Source organism: Falco rusticolus, chromosome 8, assembly GCF_015220075.1.
Source record: "Falco rusticolus isolate bFalRus1 chromosome 8, bFalRus1.pri, whole genome shotgun sequence".
In the NCBI taxonomy this organism is placed as follows: Eukaryota; Metazoa; Chordata; class Aves; order Falconiformes; family Falconidae; genus Falco; species Falco rusticolus.
The window spans coordinates 45483243-45500719 of NC_051194.1; the positions used below are offsets into that span (position 1 = coordinate 45483243).

The 17477-nt window shown below is 39.6% G+C and overlaps 1 protein-coding gene across 5 annotated transcripts in view; it reads left to right on the forward strand.

The window, feature by feature from the left end:
* The window catches only part of MAP3K20 (mitogen-activated protein kinase kinase kinase 20), a 92902-nt gene that overhangs the window by 30794 nt on the left and 44631 nt on the right, over window positions 1-17477 (forward strand). For all 5 annotated transcript variants that reach the window (XM_037396410.1, XM_037396412.1, XM_037396413.1 and 2 more), the window contains 7 exons: window positions 646-733; window positions 5025-5126; window positions 5892-5957; window positions 6920-6948; window positions 7053-7190; window positions 13208-13294; window positions 16893-16967. In XM_037396410.1, the coding sequence (XP_037252307.1) occupies window positions 646-733; window positions 5025-5126; window positions 5892-5957; window positions 6920-6948; window positions 7053-7190; window positions 13208-13294; window positions 16893-16967 (585 nt within the window). The remainder of the gene's footprint in view (window positions 1-645; window positions 734-5024; window positions 5127-5891; window positions 5958-6919; window positions 6949-7052; window positions 7191-13207; window positions 13295-16892; window positions 16968-17477) is intronic.

Here is a 17477-nt window from a genome sequence, read left to right on the forward strand (position 1 = left end):
TTCTCATTGTCTTCCAGTCTCATCCTCAAACCTAGAAGCATTGTTCAAGTGGAATTTGAAGGTTTTGTATATTTATCCAGAATTTCCAAACATCTGCAGTCTTCTCTGAGGAGCAGTGTCAACTGCACTGCTGGCTATTTGGCACTCTCAAGCTTGCTTGCTGTGTGTATTCCATCAAACCCTACAGCGCATGCCTGGAAACTCCACGTTTCCAGTAAATATTGGATGGAACTGCGTGTGCATGGTATGCTCTCACAGCCTGAAGTGCTGGACTTGCTGAACCCATAGTACTTTGTGCATAAACACAAATTCTGGATAGGGCTGCTGCAACTCTGCCAAAAATTGCAGATCCTTCTTTTGAACAAAGTTTTCCAAGGCCTTCAGTTTTTCCAAAGACTTAGCTTCTACATCTGTGCCTTGGCCATAAAAGAATAGTTGGGTTTTTTTTTTATATTTTTTTGCCAAACTCTCTCAGGATGTTTTCAAATGCCAAGCATTTGTGAACAATTTTTCCTAGATACATGTGTGTGTTTATATGTATGTTTTATATATGTGTGTGTGTGTATACCTGCTTGGGTATAAAATCAACTATTGTAGTAAATGTCCCATTCTTAATTGTCTAACTTGTTCGTTTGTTTTCAACAGGCAGAAATACTCAGTGTCCTCAGTCACAAAAACATCATTCAGTTCTATGGAGCTGTCATTGAACCTCCAAATTATGGCATAGTTACAGGTAAGGATTTTTGTCTGACCTTTGTTTCAATTTTGTAGAACTCCAGTGTTAGAAGGTATTGGCTTTACCCAATTTCAGTGTTTTGCTAATTGCTCTGTCCTTCTTGGACGTTAGAGTGCTCAGCACCACCTGCCTCAATGTAAGTTGGAGTGCTGGAGGTGGGAACCAGGCTGGGAGCGTGGCTGGTAGCAGCACAGAGACAGTTGGAGCCTGGGGTTGTCTTCATACACAAACTCAGCACTTCTTCAAATAGAAGCTTTTACTATGTTCTCTTACCCTGTTCTGTAAATTGATTTTCCATTTTAACTGACGTGTGACAGAAGTAGAGGTTCTCATGATACAAAGTTCTGGCATGTTTTGTAAAAAGGAAAGGCTTGAGAGTCTGCTTAGAGCAAAGGTGCACAGTGAGTTCTGCCTGTATTGAAAATAGGAGAATCTGCACTGGCAACTTCCCAGCTGTGGGAAGAGCTTGAAATAGTGGTTTATTAGACACCATAAGACAACTCCATTTATTCAACTGGAAACTAGGCTTCATTCGTTCTCATGTTCTCGGAATTATGCAGAGGTTGGCTTTTGTGGTTTTGTTGGGTTTTGGGATCTTTGGAGTTTGAGTGGGTTTGGTGTATTTTCTTCTATCACCGTTTTAAGCTCCCTTGGGAGTTGGTCCAGATACAAAATTACATAACAGATAATGTAATTAGTCCCTTTCCTGTGTGGGAGAAACTAGGTAAGATAGCAGTAGAAAATAAACCCTAAGCAAAGAAATCTACCATCTGCTGAAACACATGTTTGGAGAGGTAAAAACCATGAAAGCGTGGATTAGGAGACATGTTTTGGCATGTCTGTAACACTTCAAAGAGTGTTATGTGAAGAGTAGTCTTTGCACGTGGCACAGTGTAATACCAGTTTGAAACACTGCCATTCAGGTTTTTACTGGTTCTCGGATGGAGAGAATCTGTGAAAATTCAGTTATTTCTACCTGTCTCTTAGACATCCAATTATCACAGTAGATGGCAGTGTAATCCGGTGGGAGCACATCTGCAATACTGCGCTGTTCAGATCATGGGGAGCTTTACTTACGGAGCATCAGCCTACTGGAGGTCACAGTGTTGCAACCAGTACTCCAGAGGGGCATAGGTGACCACAGTCTATGCCACTCAGAGGATGCACTAGTGACAGCATATAGGCAGGAACTTGAATACCTTCTCAAAGCACTAAAAATTTTATAAAGCTAGTAAATCAAGTAATGTAATTTTACTATAATTTATAACATAAGAGTAATAAGTGTCGACCAGCAAGCAGAGTAACAAAGGAGATATGTAATCAACAACGCAGGGTGATGTCTGTGTCAGAAAGGCCTCAGTTTGGTCTCACAGAAGGTTAACGTTCAAAAGACATTTGACCTGCTGCTTGCCAGTCACAGGACAGAAAGCCGCTGAAGTAGTTCATTATGTCATTGGGAATGGGGACTCTAACCATCTGTGAGAAAAAGACTATGCTGTGTAGTCCAACCACTTTGTTACTTGGGGAGCTCTGATTCCACCCTGGCTAAAGAAAAAAGCTTTAACAAACTGCATTGGTTCTCCCTGCAGCTTCCAAGGAGACTGCAGTCCCGTGGGTTGGAAGGGAAGCAAGGCTCTGTTTTCCCACACTATTTTCAAATGAGAGAATGGCTACTGAGAGAAGAAATGTTAATTGCACTTGAAAGACCTTTTAGAAAGTTTTTCACTCCATGATCTTCTGGATGGCCTTCAGTGTTGCAGACTTAATCCCATGTTTAGTCAGAGATCCATTTCTTACAAGGGAAAATCCCAAACAAGAAGAAATCCCGAGGAACTAATATTTCTTCAGAGTGATGGAGATGAGAGGGCATTCAGCCAAGCATTGGCATGTACCAAGCGTTCACTGCCCATAACAGCTTGCGTGGGACTGTCAGAGAGTTCTCTGCGAAAGGCTGCATCTGCAGTCAAAACACGTTTCCCTGCTGGGATGTATGTCAGTGTTCTAACTGATCATCCTGCCTGGTGAGCTGCTAACGTGGATCACGTCATTCTAGGTGTGACTGGCTGTCTCTGTCAACAGCGGTCTTGATGTCTAGCTTTCAGATCTGGTTTTTGACCGCAGCTGCCACCTCCCAAAAGGTTTTCAGAGCCTGTGACCCCTGTCTGCACAGAAGCGTGTGGTGCATCCCACAGCCCATCGCAGGGTGGGTCCAGTCAGGCATTCAGAGCATTTCTTTCTAAAGCAAATACCTCTTTTCCGTTATTGACAGAAAATTATTGTTGTGATATGATTTCCAAATCTGTAGGCTCCTAGTAAAAACCTGTGGCACAATAAATACATGGAAGAAATACTAAAGGATTGAGCTTTGTTGATTGACACTTGCTTGCCTCTGTTCACACAGAGTGGCAAAGGGCTCGGGGAGCTGCGTTGTCCCTGACCCTGGTAGCTCAAGTTATGCGTTGTAAAGGCATGCAAAGCGTGCAGCCAACCTATTCCTGAAGAATCCATTTATAAGACAGATGATGACATCATGGGTAAAAAAAGCTCATGTTTTAATTGAGGAAATGTGCAGGTCAGCAGCTTACTCCTCTTTTGGTGACATCAGAAGCAACATTTCTGTCTCCTGCAGTGGCTCCTTTCAGCAGCAGGTCCTGAACCTAACTTGCCACTTGAGTGTTTACTTTCAAGGGAGTTCCAGTTTTCTCCCTCTTTCCTTCCATTTAGCGCCAGAATCTTCTCATATGACCTACCATGTTCTAGGCTGCAGAGCAGTTTTGTCCCAGAGCTTCCTGCCCCACGCAGCAATCTCCCAATGGTTTTGATTTCCTTGATAAGGACCAATGTTTATTTTTTATGCATTTAGTCTGTCACGTATCATTCATTAATATTATTAACCACAATTTGGATATATTTGATGTACTCTTAGAGGGAATGATTTTGTGGCTGCTTTGAAATAGCTGAAATTGAGCATTTCAAATGCCAGCTGCTTTGCCACCTTAGGTATGAAGATTTTGGGAGTCTCGCAAATAGGTGTTAAATTCTGCCTGAGAAGCATGCCGAATACCCTTGGGAGAGACTGATGAAAACTTAAAGTTGCTTCTTGCATCCCCCTGGTCTTTGTGCTATATGGGCTATACTGGGTGGCATGTGCCCACTCTGTCTTGGCCACCAGATAGAAGAAAACGTGTCAGCTGCTTCAACTGACCAACCTTCTCTTGTTTTTTCGGTGAAACATGAATGAATACTAAACAAGCATAAAGCTTATTTAATAAATACTAAGCAGAGGAGCTACAGCCTTTAGATTGCTGAACGTGACCTGCAGCACATGGAAATCTGGCCTGCTTACCTCAGGGTCAGATCTCTAGTTTCATCATTCCATGTTTTTCATGAACAAATGATTTGATCTGCTACTCTCTTCCTCCATGGAAATAGGAAAATAAAATTTTAATTTCCCTTTCTGCTTGCAAACCCTTTCTTCCTAACAGAATATTACATATATAACACCTAGTTTAAAAAAAAAATAAAAAATAAATCATCCTTTGTTATGGGGCATGATTTATATGCAGTACTGCTCACCAGTGGGGCGTATCCTCTTGTCTTTGGAAACAGGTTTTGATACCACAAAATTCTCATCCATTAACTGTTCTTCTGATCAGGAGCAGCAAGTTTAGATATGCCAGAAGTTCAGTTTATATGAAAGTGGTGTTATGGAGGTTTTAGTTGTCTCCAGTTTCACACCCAAATGCATGTAGGTGTAACTAGCTTGTTATTCCAGCTCTCAGCCCATGAGCTCTGACAGTTGGGCTGGATTCCATCTGCCACACTTGCAAACACCAACAGGCCAAAAAATCCCTTGTTTATATCCATGTAGTCCTGCTGTGGGTTTCTGTAGGTGTACTTGAGAGAAGTTAAGAAAAAGGTCTGTTGATCCTGAACAAGGAGCATCCAGAACTTTTTGCTCTGGAATTTGAATTGCTTTGCCTGAGCTTTCTAGACACCCGACCTTTCTAATGCCTTTTCATTTTAATGCCTATTGTTATACATAATTGTACCTTTTTTGTTTGTTTGTTTACCCGTAGCAGTAGATTATATCTGTGTTGGGATAATCAGAACAGACTATGACTCTTCTACTACTGTAATAATAATATTAACTGCTGAACCCAAATTCTTTGTCATTAAGCCAGAGGCTGACTGCTTTCTGAACTGGCAGAGTTTCCATTAGATCTTTCAGTTTAGATGCAGTGTTTTAAAATGTCATGTGAGTGAGTTTGTTGTTGTTTTTTAACAGAGTATGCTTCTGCTGGCTCACTGTTTGATTACATTAATAGTAACAAAAGTGAAGAGATGGATATGGATCATATCATGACCTGGGCAACTGACATAGCTAAAGGTAAGCAAGAGAAGCGGTGCATTACTGTCCTACACAGGCAGCAAAGTGTACAGCTGGAGATGCTTTCCTTAGGAAGGCTTTTCTGACTTCATATACTTTCTTATTCAAATCAAGAAAAAAAACCCAAACTAACCAAATGTACATAAAAAAAGCAAACCCTATTCACTGTTTTTTAATACGTTCCTGGGTTATTAGGAAGCCAATTTCTGGAGTGAACATGGCTTCTATGAGCCAATTTTACTTCTGGTTTGCCCCTGAGTCCCAAGAGGATAATTCTGCTGATATAGAGTAATTATGAGGTAAAGTGCATAATTATCCTTACATTTGATTGGAATTGGGACGTTTAAGAAAGCTAAGGACTTACTCTCAGCAAACATACTGAAATTCCTCATATAGTAATGCAGAACAAACTGTTTCATCTTTTGTGTTCTCTGTGACCGCACAAGAATTAGTGTAAACTAATGAACAAAGAGTAAACTCGTATCTTGGCTTCCCTGTGTGGACACCACCTTAGAAAAAATAACCAAGTATGACATTAAAAGCCATTAAAATACCCATATACATGCTCTGAGAGATATATGAGCTTTGCTTAGTGTTTTTTACTCAGATTATGGGAAACTTTGCTTCTCCTGCAGTATATCAATATGGCATACAGGTATGCCAGCTTGTAGGGAGTACAGTTAATGGCAACCAGAACACATGACTGCTGATACGTGATGGCCACACTCAGCCTGCCTAACTAGATTGCTCCCTTGTTTTGTGTAGGAATGCACTATTTACACATGGAAGCTCCAGTCAAAGTAATCCACAGAGATCTGAAGTCCAGGAATGGTAAAGTAGCAAAACACTGAAACGCTTTGCATTTGCTGTTACCTGTTAACATAGCCTTTAAATCTATACCTCAGCTTTGTGAACAAGCAGTACTAACACACACCTTGGCTCTCATCAAGCTACATATGTTGAGGCACAGAAGAGCCTGTTCCCTCCTCCCCATCCTGAGCCTCTCTACGCTTCATTACAGTTAGAGCACTGTGGAGGGCTCTTTCAAGTTGTGTCTTGCTGACCATGATTGTACCCAGCTTAGCAGCTGTCAGACATTGCCTGGACACTCCTCACTTCCTTTTTCTATTTGGAAAGGTTGAGTACCAGAAAAGGCTGGCAGACACCAGACACAATAGACTGGATAAGGTCTGTTATTTCTTATCTGAAAATCTTACCTTTACTGGGGCCTGTTTTGACGTTTGACACATAGATACTCATGCTGTTGAGTAATATGCACTCAGTGTGGAGCTGCACTGGTTAGTCTGTACTTGGCAGTTGACAACCATTTCTGAAATTTGCTGAACATTGCCTTTTAACTGAAATTTTCACTAGTAATAGTAGTGGGGTAGGAGGGACACAGATTTTAATAATGCACACAGGGAGATAAGTTAAGAAGAGTCTAGATCTCACCTCACTTGAAAGATTTTTTATTAATGAAACTTTCAGAGAGCTTCTTGTTAAGCCTAACTAGATTGGGGAGAATGGAGTTTATCTGTGTTTTATCTATAGCTGTGTTGCTGCCTTTGAACTCAGTAAGGCCTGAAAGGTTTTGCGTTTGTTCAGAGGCTTGCAGGTCAGCAGATCTTCTCTAAAGCTTCTCAAGGAAACCAGGGCAATTGTGCATGTGTGCATGTTCAGGTGCTGGCTCACCATGAGATCATTTTCTTGACAAAAAGCAGTCTTTTGCTGTAAAAGTGTGTTGTGTTTATTTTTAATAGCATTCTTGTAACCTATTGTTTTTTCATTTTCAGTTGTTATAGCTGCTGATGGCGTGTTAAAGGTATGAACACTTTATTTGTAGAGACATGCTGCTACTTGTTTTGATGCCTAATGAATGAGGTTGATACTCTAATATCTGTTTATTTTTTTATTTATTTTTGCCAGATCTGTGACTTTGGTGCCTCAAGGTTCCACTCACATACAACACACATGTCATTAGTGGGCACTTTTCCATGGATGGCCCCAGAAGTTATCCAAAGTCTCCCAGTGTCTGAAACATGCGACACATATTCATATGGAGTAGTGAGTACCTCTCATTTCCCTATGTGTAGTAGCAGTTCTCTGGTGTGATGGAATTAGAGAGATGCAAGAGCAATTCTACATAAGGATGACAAAAAATACCATGCTTGCTTTCAAGATTGACCCATAATTTATAATTATATGTTTGAAAATTATAGGAAGAACAATGTCTTGCATGTTTAGCAAGATCCTTATCTGATTAGATTAGCAGCATGCCAGTGTGGGAAGTGCATGCTTTTCCGAAAGTATTCAGCTTATGCCTGAAGGGTTGGAGGAGCCACTGAACTATCTGCATCATGAACCTCTGCTTTTGTTTTTTGGTGGAACAGAGGAGAAGCCTGTTTTGCAATAGGTGTAAACAGGATGAAATTATTAGGGTTCCACTTTCTGTAAAATGGGAGCATTGCTTATTTTATATTAAAAAGTTAGCCACTTCTCCATGCTTAATCGTTTAAAAGACCCTGCTATCATTAGCTGTGAGAATAGAGACTGTGCCTTTTGTGGAGGTACAGGTCCCATCTGAAAATACAGAAAAGGCCAGCATTGCTTTGCCATTTTTCTGAAGGGGGAACAATCAAAGTTCATCAGAATCTCAGGTTTGCAGGTACAGTAATGTGAATTATTTCGCTCTGTCCACAGTTAAACTCTAATTTGGTTTTGCTGTGTTTTGCTGTGTAATACAAAATAGGCTAGAAATAGCCGTACCGGTCAGACCAGTTGTGTGCCTAGTGCCATAGCCTTTCTCTGGCAGAGAACAGGAATGAATACTTTGGGGGGGAAAGGAAGTGGGTTTGTAGTTTCCATGCATAGCCGTGTATTGACCGTTTTTGGTTGTGGATACAAGGGTTGGTGGCAGAATGAGGAATTCTTTCAGTACCTGTCAAGTATTGCCTCTTTTTCTTTGAGTGGTGAGAGGAGACAGGTGTGAGGGAGGCACTATGGTTTTAAGCTAGCACCTACGGCTATACGTAGTTAAGCTGATGTCCTAATGGAAGATGACTTAACCTTTTTCCAGTCAGTTGTTCATAGTGAAAAAATAGATGAGAGATGATGTGGCATCGCTGACAAATGAAAGGCTGAAGATTTGCAAGGAGGAAGAAAAAGCCTATATTGGCAGATCCAAAATCCTTGCTTGCTTTAACTGAACTAGGTCACAAAACAGTAACGGAACATAAGCTAACAAATGTAAATGTTACTGTAAAGTGTTACTGGAAGCAATTACATATTATCCACTGAAGGGAGACATTCCCGTTTCAAAACAGAGCAGAAAGGTTAGAGAAGAAATTCCAGACATGGTCTTAGAGCTCAAACCGCTTCCGTAGTCATCTTGGTGTGAATTGACTTTAAGGAACATTGTAGAAGTGGGAGAAGGTAAGAAATTGTTTAGTATCTTATCATGTCAAGTATTACCAGAGCCTTGGGAACAGTATGTCACACAGTCTTATTTTTCCTCGTCCAAAAAGTAAAGGTCCTTTGACTGTTCTGTGCTTGGAGGTAAAACTCAACTACTCAACTACCCTCCATATGAAAACTGTTCGGTGTTACCAGAATATTTTAATGTGGTTACGGGTGTATATTGCTACTTTAGTATGCCTAATAATACATGACCCTCATTTTTTAATATATTGTTTTTGAGCTAATGTGCTCTACTGTGGGTGGAAGCTTATGAATTCATAAGCACTTAGGAATGAATTTCTTTTTATAACTCCAGTCTTGGAACACCATTGTTTTCAGAGTGGAGTTACAGGCATAGAAATGAAGAATGGCATTGGCCCAAGTTCTCTGTTGATGAAATTACTGACATAATGGGGTTATTCCAGCAAGAAATTGTCCGAATATAACATTGAAAGATGGAGTCTCCCAGTAATAAGTGTAAGACTGTCAGAGAATTAGCTAGGAGACTGAAAACAAAAAATCTTAGAAAGGGTGTTTTTGTCTTTTCAAATCATTATCATCTATAAAAACAGAATTTAAAAATCCCTTTTCAAAGTGTAACACTTGCCAGCAGCTTTTGTGCTAGAGAGACAAATCTGCTTTTCTTCAGTTAAAGTCTTGTTAACAAAGAACAGAATCCTTTCAAATGTAAACTAGTAAGATGCTAGGAATAGATACTCTGTTTGCAATATTTGTTGCCTTCCCCATGGTTTTCTTTAATTTCTTTTCTGCTGTTGTTTTTTTTTTTTTTTTTTTCCCCTGACTGGCTTTTCTTTCCACGAACCACTCTGTGATTTTAAATATTCTGCTTAAGGTGTGCGAGAGCTTTTTTCCATGAAGTGTCAAAGGCTTTCTGCAGCCTTATCGGTCAGAGTTGCTCCTCCGCTGTAAAGAGTTTTCCTCTTTGTGAACAGTTGCATCCCTCTTTATGGCTAATGTTCAGATTAGCTTGTCCTGCTTTTCATAGGTGGTTAAAGAGGTCCATATATTCTCTCTGAGATATATAGTAAACAATTTATAATACTGCCATGAAATGCTGAAGTTAAATGTTCCAGGAGATCTTGCACTTCCCTTCAGCCATGCTGTGATTTTTATCCATTTTCAAGCCTATACTCTAAACAAGATATCAAGTGTTGCAAGTCATCAACCCAGAAATTGACTTATATGTTGCTCTGTGTTGCTCAAAAATGATTCCTCGCATCTCTTCCAGACATGAAAGTGTATGTGGGATGACAATGTTCACTCTAAAAGCTGTTTTGAAATCATGAAGATATATGCTTAGAATGTGTTACCCTGGCAAAAATTTTTGCAGTGCATATTTGTGTATCAGTATAAGTGTGTTTAATCGTAGAAAGCTTATGTGATGTAGCTGAATTATTTTAACACTTAAAAGAATAAAAAAGTAAAGCCATTAATTGTCTGTTGGTAGCATAGAGACTGCCGTTAAATGTAGCAGCTGTTATGCTCCTAGCAATAGTTCATACATTGCTCTAACTATGAGGACATATGTTATTTATAGAGGGAATGTTGGCCAGCTCCAGGGGTTATCCCTTGCTCTTTTTGAAAAGAATTATGAGATCTTTAACTTCCACTTGGATCAATGCAGAGAGGACTGACCTAATTTTCATGCCTAAGGGCAGTACCTGTAAGAGTACAACACTTTCTGCTCATGCTGTACTTCTCTTAATTGTGGCTCCTGACCCTCATCTGTGAACACTTCCCTACCAAGAGAAAACATTTGGGTTTTTTCGGTGAAGAAGTTCAGACTGTTTGCTTTTTCTCAAATTACTCATTTGGATGTTCCTTATCCTATATGGCACTTTGAATCTTCAGCTTTGCACTGGGTTGGGGATGTAGGCGTTTTGTTGTTTTGGGTTTTTTCCTTTTGGTTGTTGTCACATAGTTGAGAAGATATGAACTGAAATGCGCAGCTGAGCTTACAGAAATAAGTGTGTGAGCTTTTTCTGAAGACCATATAGTTCTTATTCTAAGCTTCATGTATAGGATGAGCATTCATACATTTGTCTCTCCTTTTTCTGTTTCTCTGTATGCAGAGAAGAGCCCAACATCTTCAGAGGCTACAGGTTACAAACCACTATATTAAATGATCTTGCTTTGTTTTCCGTCATTATATCTAGCTTGGCTGTTTCTCTGTGAGCACCTGCTGTCTGTCATCACAGAGAAGTGATGTGATCAGGAAAGCAGGTGATGCTCACCATCAGAGATGGGAGGGGAAGTGAACCGTGTCAGTCTCAATTAAATTACACCAGAAATGGAAGATAGATTGATTTCCATATGAGGTGAGCTGGGGAGGCAGTTCTGAAAATGAAGAGAATGTATCTCACAATAAAGAGGCCAGGGTAAGTCAGGCTTCTTTCTTTCTGCTGCTGAATGACTCTGGGGACGGGAAGAGACAAATGGGAATGCAGAAGATAACCCATTTGCTGCTTTTTAAAAGACTGATAATGCAGTTATCAGTCCTTAGCTGATGACTCAGGGTAGCTAATCCATGAGATGGGGTTGAAAGTCCTATAAAACTGAAGATAGAGACTTGTCCCCTTTGGAAGGAAAGGCTTTATGTATACCATTGGCCTGAATGTGCATTGGTTTAGATCATTTTCTAAACCTGTGTAAATAAATACAAGGATTTCTGACATCCCACTTTTCTATCTTTTACTTTCTTCTACTATTAGTAAAAATAAGGTGTATTGTGTCAGATTGTTGTTTTTCTCTTGAACTCTGTTTTATGTCTTGAAGTGTTTTATGATAGCACTGCTAGTTTAGGAAGGCAGTGATCCGTACCAGCAGTGGAAATAAACACTAAAGGTGTCATGATAAAGGAATTCAGTGCAAAATGTTCTGCACAAATGTACATGCATGAGTGAAACGAGACAACCCTTAAAATTTACAGTCTTCTGAAAGAAAGGTAGCAGAGTTTTCCAGCTCAGGGCTCTTGGAGACATTTAACATGTATTTCATTATGTTCTTTACTTAGAGCAGTATCTAAATACATCTTCCATCTGATGGGCAAACTTGAGTTTTTTCTCTGTGGCTTCATGGTACAGCTGTACCGATGAGGTGGCTCTGCAAGGCTGCTCAACTTCATGTTGGATTTGGCCCAGGGGCTTTTGTTTTAAACTGGCTGTTTTGTATGCTGCATTTTTTGTCTGAAGTATATGGGACTGCTAAGTTATTTCCTTCTCTTGCCATTAAGTTTCCTTCTCTACCAGTACAGCGGTGATAATTGGAATTACAAATTGAGGTGCCTTTGAATACCTCTGTGATAGCTTTTCCCAAATATTACTTATTCCCATGAAAACTCTCTTTTTACTTATTTTTCCAAGATACCCTTACCTTTACTAATCAGTGTTCTGACTCTAGCAGAACCATTCAAATAGGTCTATTGATGGACTACCCTGTTCACTTGATTAAATGCCCAACTCTGCTTCCATGCATTGTTTCTGCTTGAGCTGCATCTGCTGATATTCTCACATTTTCTTTCTAATTAACTTCATAGTTGGCCAGAATACGTTCAAAATGATGTAGCTGGAATAAGCCTGGGAACTAACCCAAATAGTGAGGATGTAGATACTTGAATACAGAGACTTGCGTAAAGATCTTAATGCATTTGGTCAGATCCTACGTAAACGATGTCTTTGTTGTTGTTACACGTGGTATATGAGCAGAAGAAAAAGTTTGTATGTAGATAATTGTAACAAGCTATGTATATGAAGGTTCTGATTAAAAAAAAAAAAAAAAAGACAAGGAAAAATAAAACATATACACAAGTGAAGGTACAAAGGGCCTCTTAATTTGGTTCCAATATGTAGCCCCTATGGTAGAAAAACTAGTTGGATTCATTGGCTTGAAGCTTTTTTGGTGATGCCAAACTCTTTTCTACTGAACAGCTTAGATTCTCGGGTACTGTGTTATTAGAAGGCTAAAAGCATGCAAACTTATGAGATCTTTCTATATCTAAGGACAGTGCATCTATAAGATACCAAGGAGAACAGAGTAATTTTCTATATGCTGTGTATGTTTAGTTTAACGTAATCACATAATTGGAGATAAACAATTACAGTTTCACTTGCAAAATTATGTTTAGTATTTTCATAGGCTATCGCAGGAGCAAAATACCTTTTGGGTCATATTCTGACTACTGAGAAGCATAGTTGCAATCGTATAGAAATATTTTTAAATGCAAAATGCCTACAAAGCAAAGATGTGTCTAGTTGGGACTGAGAAGGAGAGGAGGAGTTCATTGTCTTCCCAAGTCTCAACTGCCAAATGTGGACTTTATAGTGTACAAAGAAACTAAAAAGCATTTTCCATGGCTCTCACAAAATTGCAGGCATTAGACCCCACACAATCCAGTTTTTCATCTCTGCTTTTCTGTAGAGGAAAAAGCAGAAACATTCAAATTAATTTAGTGAGAGGATCTTGCATACAAACACTGGTCCAAGTTCCTGCAAATGGAAACTGGTTGCCTGATAATTGGATACAGAATAGTGCTATATCAAGGTTTAATAATGTATTTAAAATACAAAGTACAGAAATAAAAATTCTTTTCTTTTTTTCTGTTCCAGGTTCTCTGGGAGATGCTAACAAGGGAGGTCCCCTTTAAAGGCTTGGAAGGATTACAAGTAGCTTGGCTTGTAGTGGAAAAAAACGAGGTAAGACTACGTTTCTACATTCAGGTACATAGATCAGAAAACAGTATTGGGGTTTTGCAAAAGACTTTTTCATCTTCTTCAAATTGAAAGTAAGTTCACGCGTATGGAAAGATTAGCAGTAGGAGCTAACACAAAGGGTCAAAGTGATGTTATTCCTCATGAATGGACCCTTTACATCTAATTGTTGCAGCTTCACGTCGTGATGCTGTAGATCAAAAATTGTACAAGTACTGTACTAGTTTCTCAGTCTCAATTGTAAAACCTAGGGGTTTGTTCTTAGTGATGAAAGAAGCCATTGCGTCCAAGGTAGGGGAACAGTTTAACTCCATCTCCTGCGTTTAGGACATCTTTTTACTGGCCGGGAGTTGATATATCTGTAAGAGACCTTCAGCTACTTCAACTTAACTCTCCCAGCAGGAGTCACTATAGTACAAGAAACTGCCGCTTAGATGAAAATTTCAAAAATAAAAGAAGAAAAAATAGTTTTAAAAAAAGAGAGAAATTACAGTTTTGCCACCTACGTTCAACACTACATTGAAGATGAGCTTCTCACTGGTATCGGCAAGGCTGTGGCATAGCTGCAAGCCTCCTCATGCAGAGTCTTTCCATTTCAAAAGCACTTCAGTGGTGTAAACACCGTTTGTACAGTGTCCCCAGCCTCGCTTTTCTTCTTCACACAAATTGAGGCTTTCAGTTAGTTGGACATGTGAGCGTATATCTGAACACATAGTCCCTTGATATCAAAGACAGTAACTACATTTAAAAAACATTTAAAGTTGTGACTGTACCACACACAGACAAGCATGGAAATCCTCCACAAAGATGAAACCTCCTCTATCTAGACACAGCAGAAGCTTGGGAAACATTACAATGGCGAGGCAGTGGCTGTACAATACAGGTTCCTATTATTCTACATAAACTGTTTCTCAAAATGCTTCAGAGTTAAACAGAGGAGTTAGGTTTCCTCCTCTTAGTTTAATTTTTTTTTTGTTGGTGTTTTTTATCCCCTCTTTTTTTTCCCCCCCCCCCCCCCCTTCTATTTGAGGACTGGATTAATTCTGGTGAGAGATGCTGTGATATACCAATTAGTTGGAAATGCTGCACTAACAGTGTGAAGATTATGAATGTGGTCTTCTACAGTGTTTATCAGAGCAGGAGGCACAAAGAGGCTCCTTCTCTTAGTTTAGGAAAAGCCTCATACAGCATTTTGAAGGACGAACTATAAAGCCTTCCATCAACAGCATTTGTTTCCTGTGCATACCATGTGCAGTTTTATGTAAGGGGTTCAGAGTGGCGTTGGGAATGTTGTAAAGAGGTGTAGTCGTACACTGAAAGATGTCAGAGGGTACAACACACATTTTCTACAGTTCTCCAGAGCAAGTAACTGTAAAATACAATACAAACAAAATGTGGATATGGCGACTACGTGACTCATGGCTGAGGAAACCTAAGGGGTGACATTTTCAGAGCCAGCTGTTTGTCTGCCAGGTGCCACTAGCCTGTTGCTACCATCTTCTTTGGAAGGGTGCCAGGGAGCTTAGAGGGCAGTAACACTTGCTCACATAGTTTTTATTTCTTCTGGCCATCATTTAGGGAGCATGCCCAGCATAAGCCTTGTAAAAGTCAGCTTGTGCTACTTTTCTTCATAGTTTCTGTGTGCCAAAGCAAGTGCAAGGGTCAGATTCTGCTGTCAGTTCAATCTGTTGGCATCAACGGGGTTGCATGGTTCCAGTTCACAACAGAATTGAATCACTGTTGAGCTAGTCCTTCATTTTTTTGCACTGCAAGTCTCTTGTTAAAATCAGTGTGGGGCTGAGGCTAAAACATAATTGTGTAGGGTGAAAAATCCCCCTTTGCAAAGTCTGAGCCCAACAGATGAAGTGGATTTGAATGATTCTGTATGGGTCTTTTTCAACTCTTAGCATAATTTCACAGTGTTTTGGGTTTTTTTTCTAGTAGATTTCTATACAAGTACATATTTTTTTCCTACGGAATATTAAAACACAAGAGTTCAGCTTATGCTAGGTGTAATCTCATAATCATCTTTATTATAATATGACACTTTTGGAACCTGCTACCTCTGTATGGTATGACAGATAACATTCTGCATAAGTGAGACACACATAAATGGTAATTGCAACTGATTTTCCACCTCCTGGAACAGTGAGGGTTACACACAAGTACTTCAGCAAGACTAGCCAGTGTATTTTTAGGCTAATGAGTCAACCAGAGATCAAGCACCAGTACAATTTGTTTATGCATTGTACAAATTTCTGTGTATTTCTTGCACAGAAAGCTTTGCACCTTAAGGTATTACATTATTTTAATGATCATACTCCTGCAGTGCCCTGGGTTTGTATCTCATGTTTCCAGTTTTCATGGTGTTCAAATGCTTGTGGAGCAGCAGAATTTGTTAACTCTTGCTTTGGCTGCTGTGGCTTGTAAGGCTTTGCAGGTCACGCTGCAGTAATACAATGGTACAGTTTGAGACAACTTGCTCTGCTTTGCTTCTGCAATGACAATAGTTGGACTGATGAAAGGGTCTTCCTGGCAGGTTGATCTGAACAGGACTGTAATACCTGGTTCTCACCTGTTACAGGACAGGGAACCCTTTTTCCAGTCTGACCCCTCTTATATTTGGACTTACTTTCACTGAGTAACTGTTTCTTATCTATGTATGTTTTTTTAATTTAGTATGAAACATGTGAAGTTGGTTAACGGCCTTAGCTGGAGCAGAGGGATCTCCTTATATGTGTAATGTTGTTGGGATGCACATTTAACCAGCCAGAGAGGCTTCAGTGGCTCTGTGTGTATATATGAGAAAGGATTTGCTTTTAGGCTTTCCAGTCTGGAGGCAGAGTCTTTAAACTAAAAGTCTTCTAAGACTGGCTGAGGGAATCTTTTCATGGTTTAAAACTCTCAGTAAAGGAAACCAGACAAGCTTCAAACTGACTCTCTGTAGTCAGTGGTCCTGGCTGTAACCAACAACTCCCTGTCTTCAGTCATCAGGAAATATTTATATGAGTTCACGGTGCTCTCTGAGTGCTTTCTGAGATCTGCATGTCCTCATTAATCCTTCTGACCACAGGCTCATGAAACGTCTCTTGTGTCATGTAGAGCTTCACTTAACTCTTTTTCACTGAGTTAATGTGATCCATATTTCAGCCATTTGTTGTATCAAAAGTGATTATAGTATTGTACAGCTGGATCATCTGTGTGGGAGAAAGGAATTAAGGCAGGCTGTATGTTATACCTGCCTTGATAAGCATCTTAGAATACCATGCAGTAACCTCCACAAACTGCTGTGTTTTAGTATTAAAAGCTGTTTGTCTCATTTTTACTTCCTTGTCTCTGAGCTTTCTTAAGGAGCTCCATTTGTGCATTAGTTCCATTCCTTCCTTACAGGTCTATTAATTAATTGTACATCTCACTAGTGTTAGTAATTATGATTTTTCTTTAATAATAAGTTTTTGTATTGTGTTCAGAAGAAAGAAGAGTGTGTTTTACTACTTTTGATTGCATTGTTCTTATAGGAAATCTGTTAGTAGCGGCTTAAAGGGAAATGCTTCCAATAACTGGTGCTTTCTCTCTCCATTAGAGATTAACCATTCCAAGCAGTTGTCCCCAGAGTTTTGCAGAACTGATGCACCAATGCTGGGATGCCGATTCAAAGGTAATTTAATGGGTGTTTGATTTCTATACCACCACCTCCTGCCTTGTTTTGCCAAGTGTGTTAGCATTTCTTTGGAGGACAAGTCTCAGCTAACAGTATCGATGCATGCTGACAGACACATTTCTTCACAAAGGTAGGTGGGGCTGTCTTTTTAATGGGTTTACATATATATACCTAAATGTCTCTCTTTCCCTTGTAATCAAGAGTGCTACTAACTTAACCTGGCTACTAAAGACAATGGCCATAAACAATGTGAGATGGCAACAGTGTAGTCATTTTGGAGCAAGAGAAAAATTGTTCTTTTCTATTTTCTTCCAATAGTCAAAAAGTCTGTAAAATGCGGGTAGAAACAGCAGCAATGCATTCTAAATTAACATTAAACCTTTCCTGATCTTTTCCCTTAGGACTTTGAATGATGAGCTTTATAACAATTCTGTTGTAATAAGAGAAGTACTGTAATATACTCTTTAACCATGAAAACAGAGTAGACATACAAGTTAAAGAGCCAAA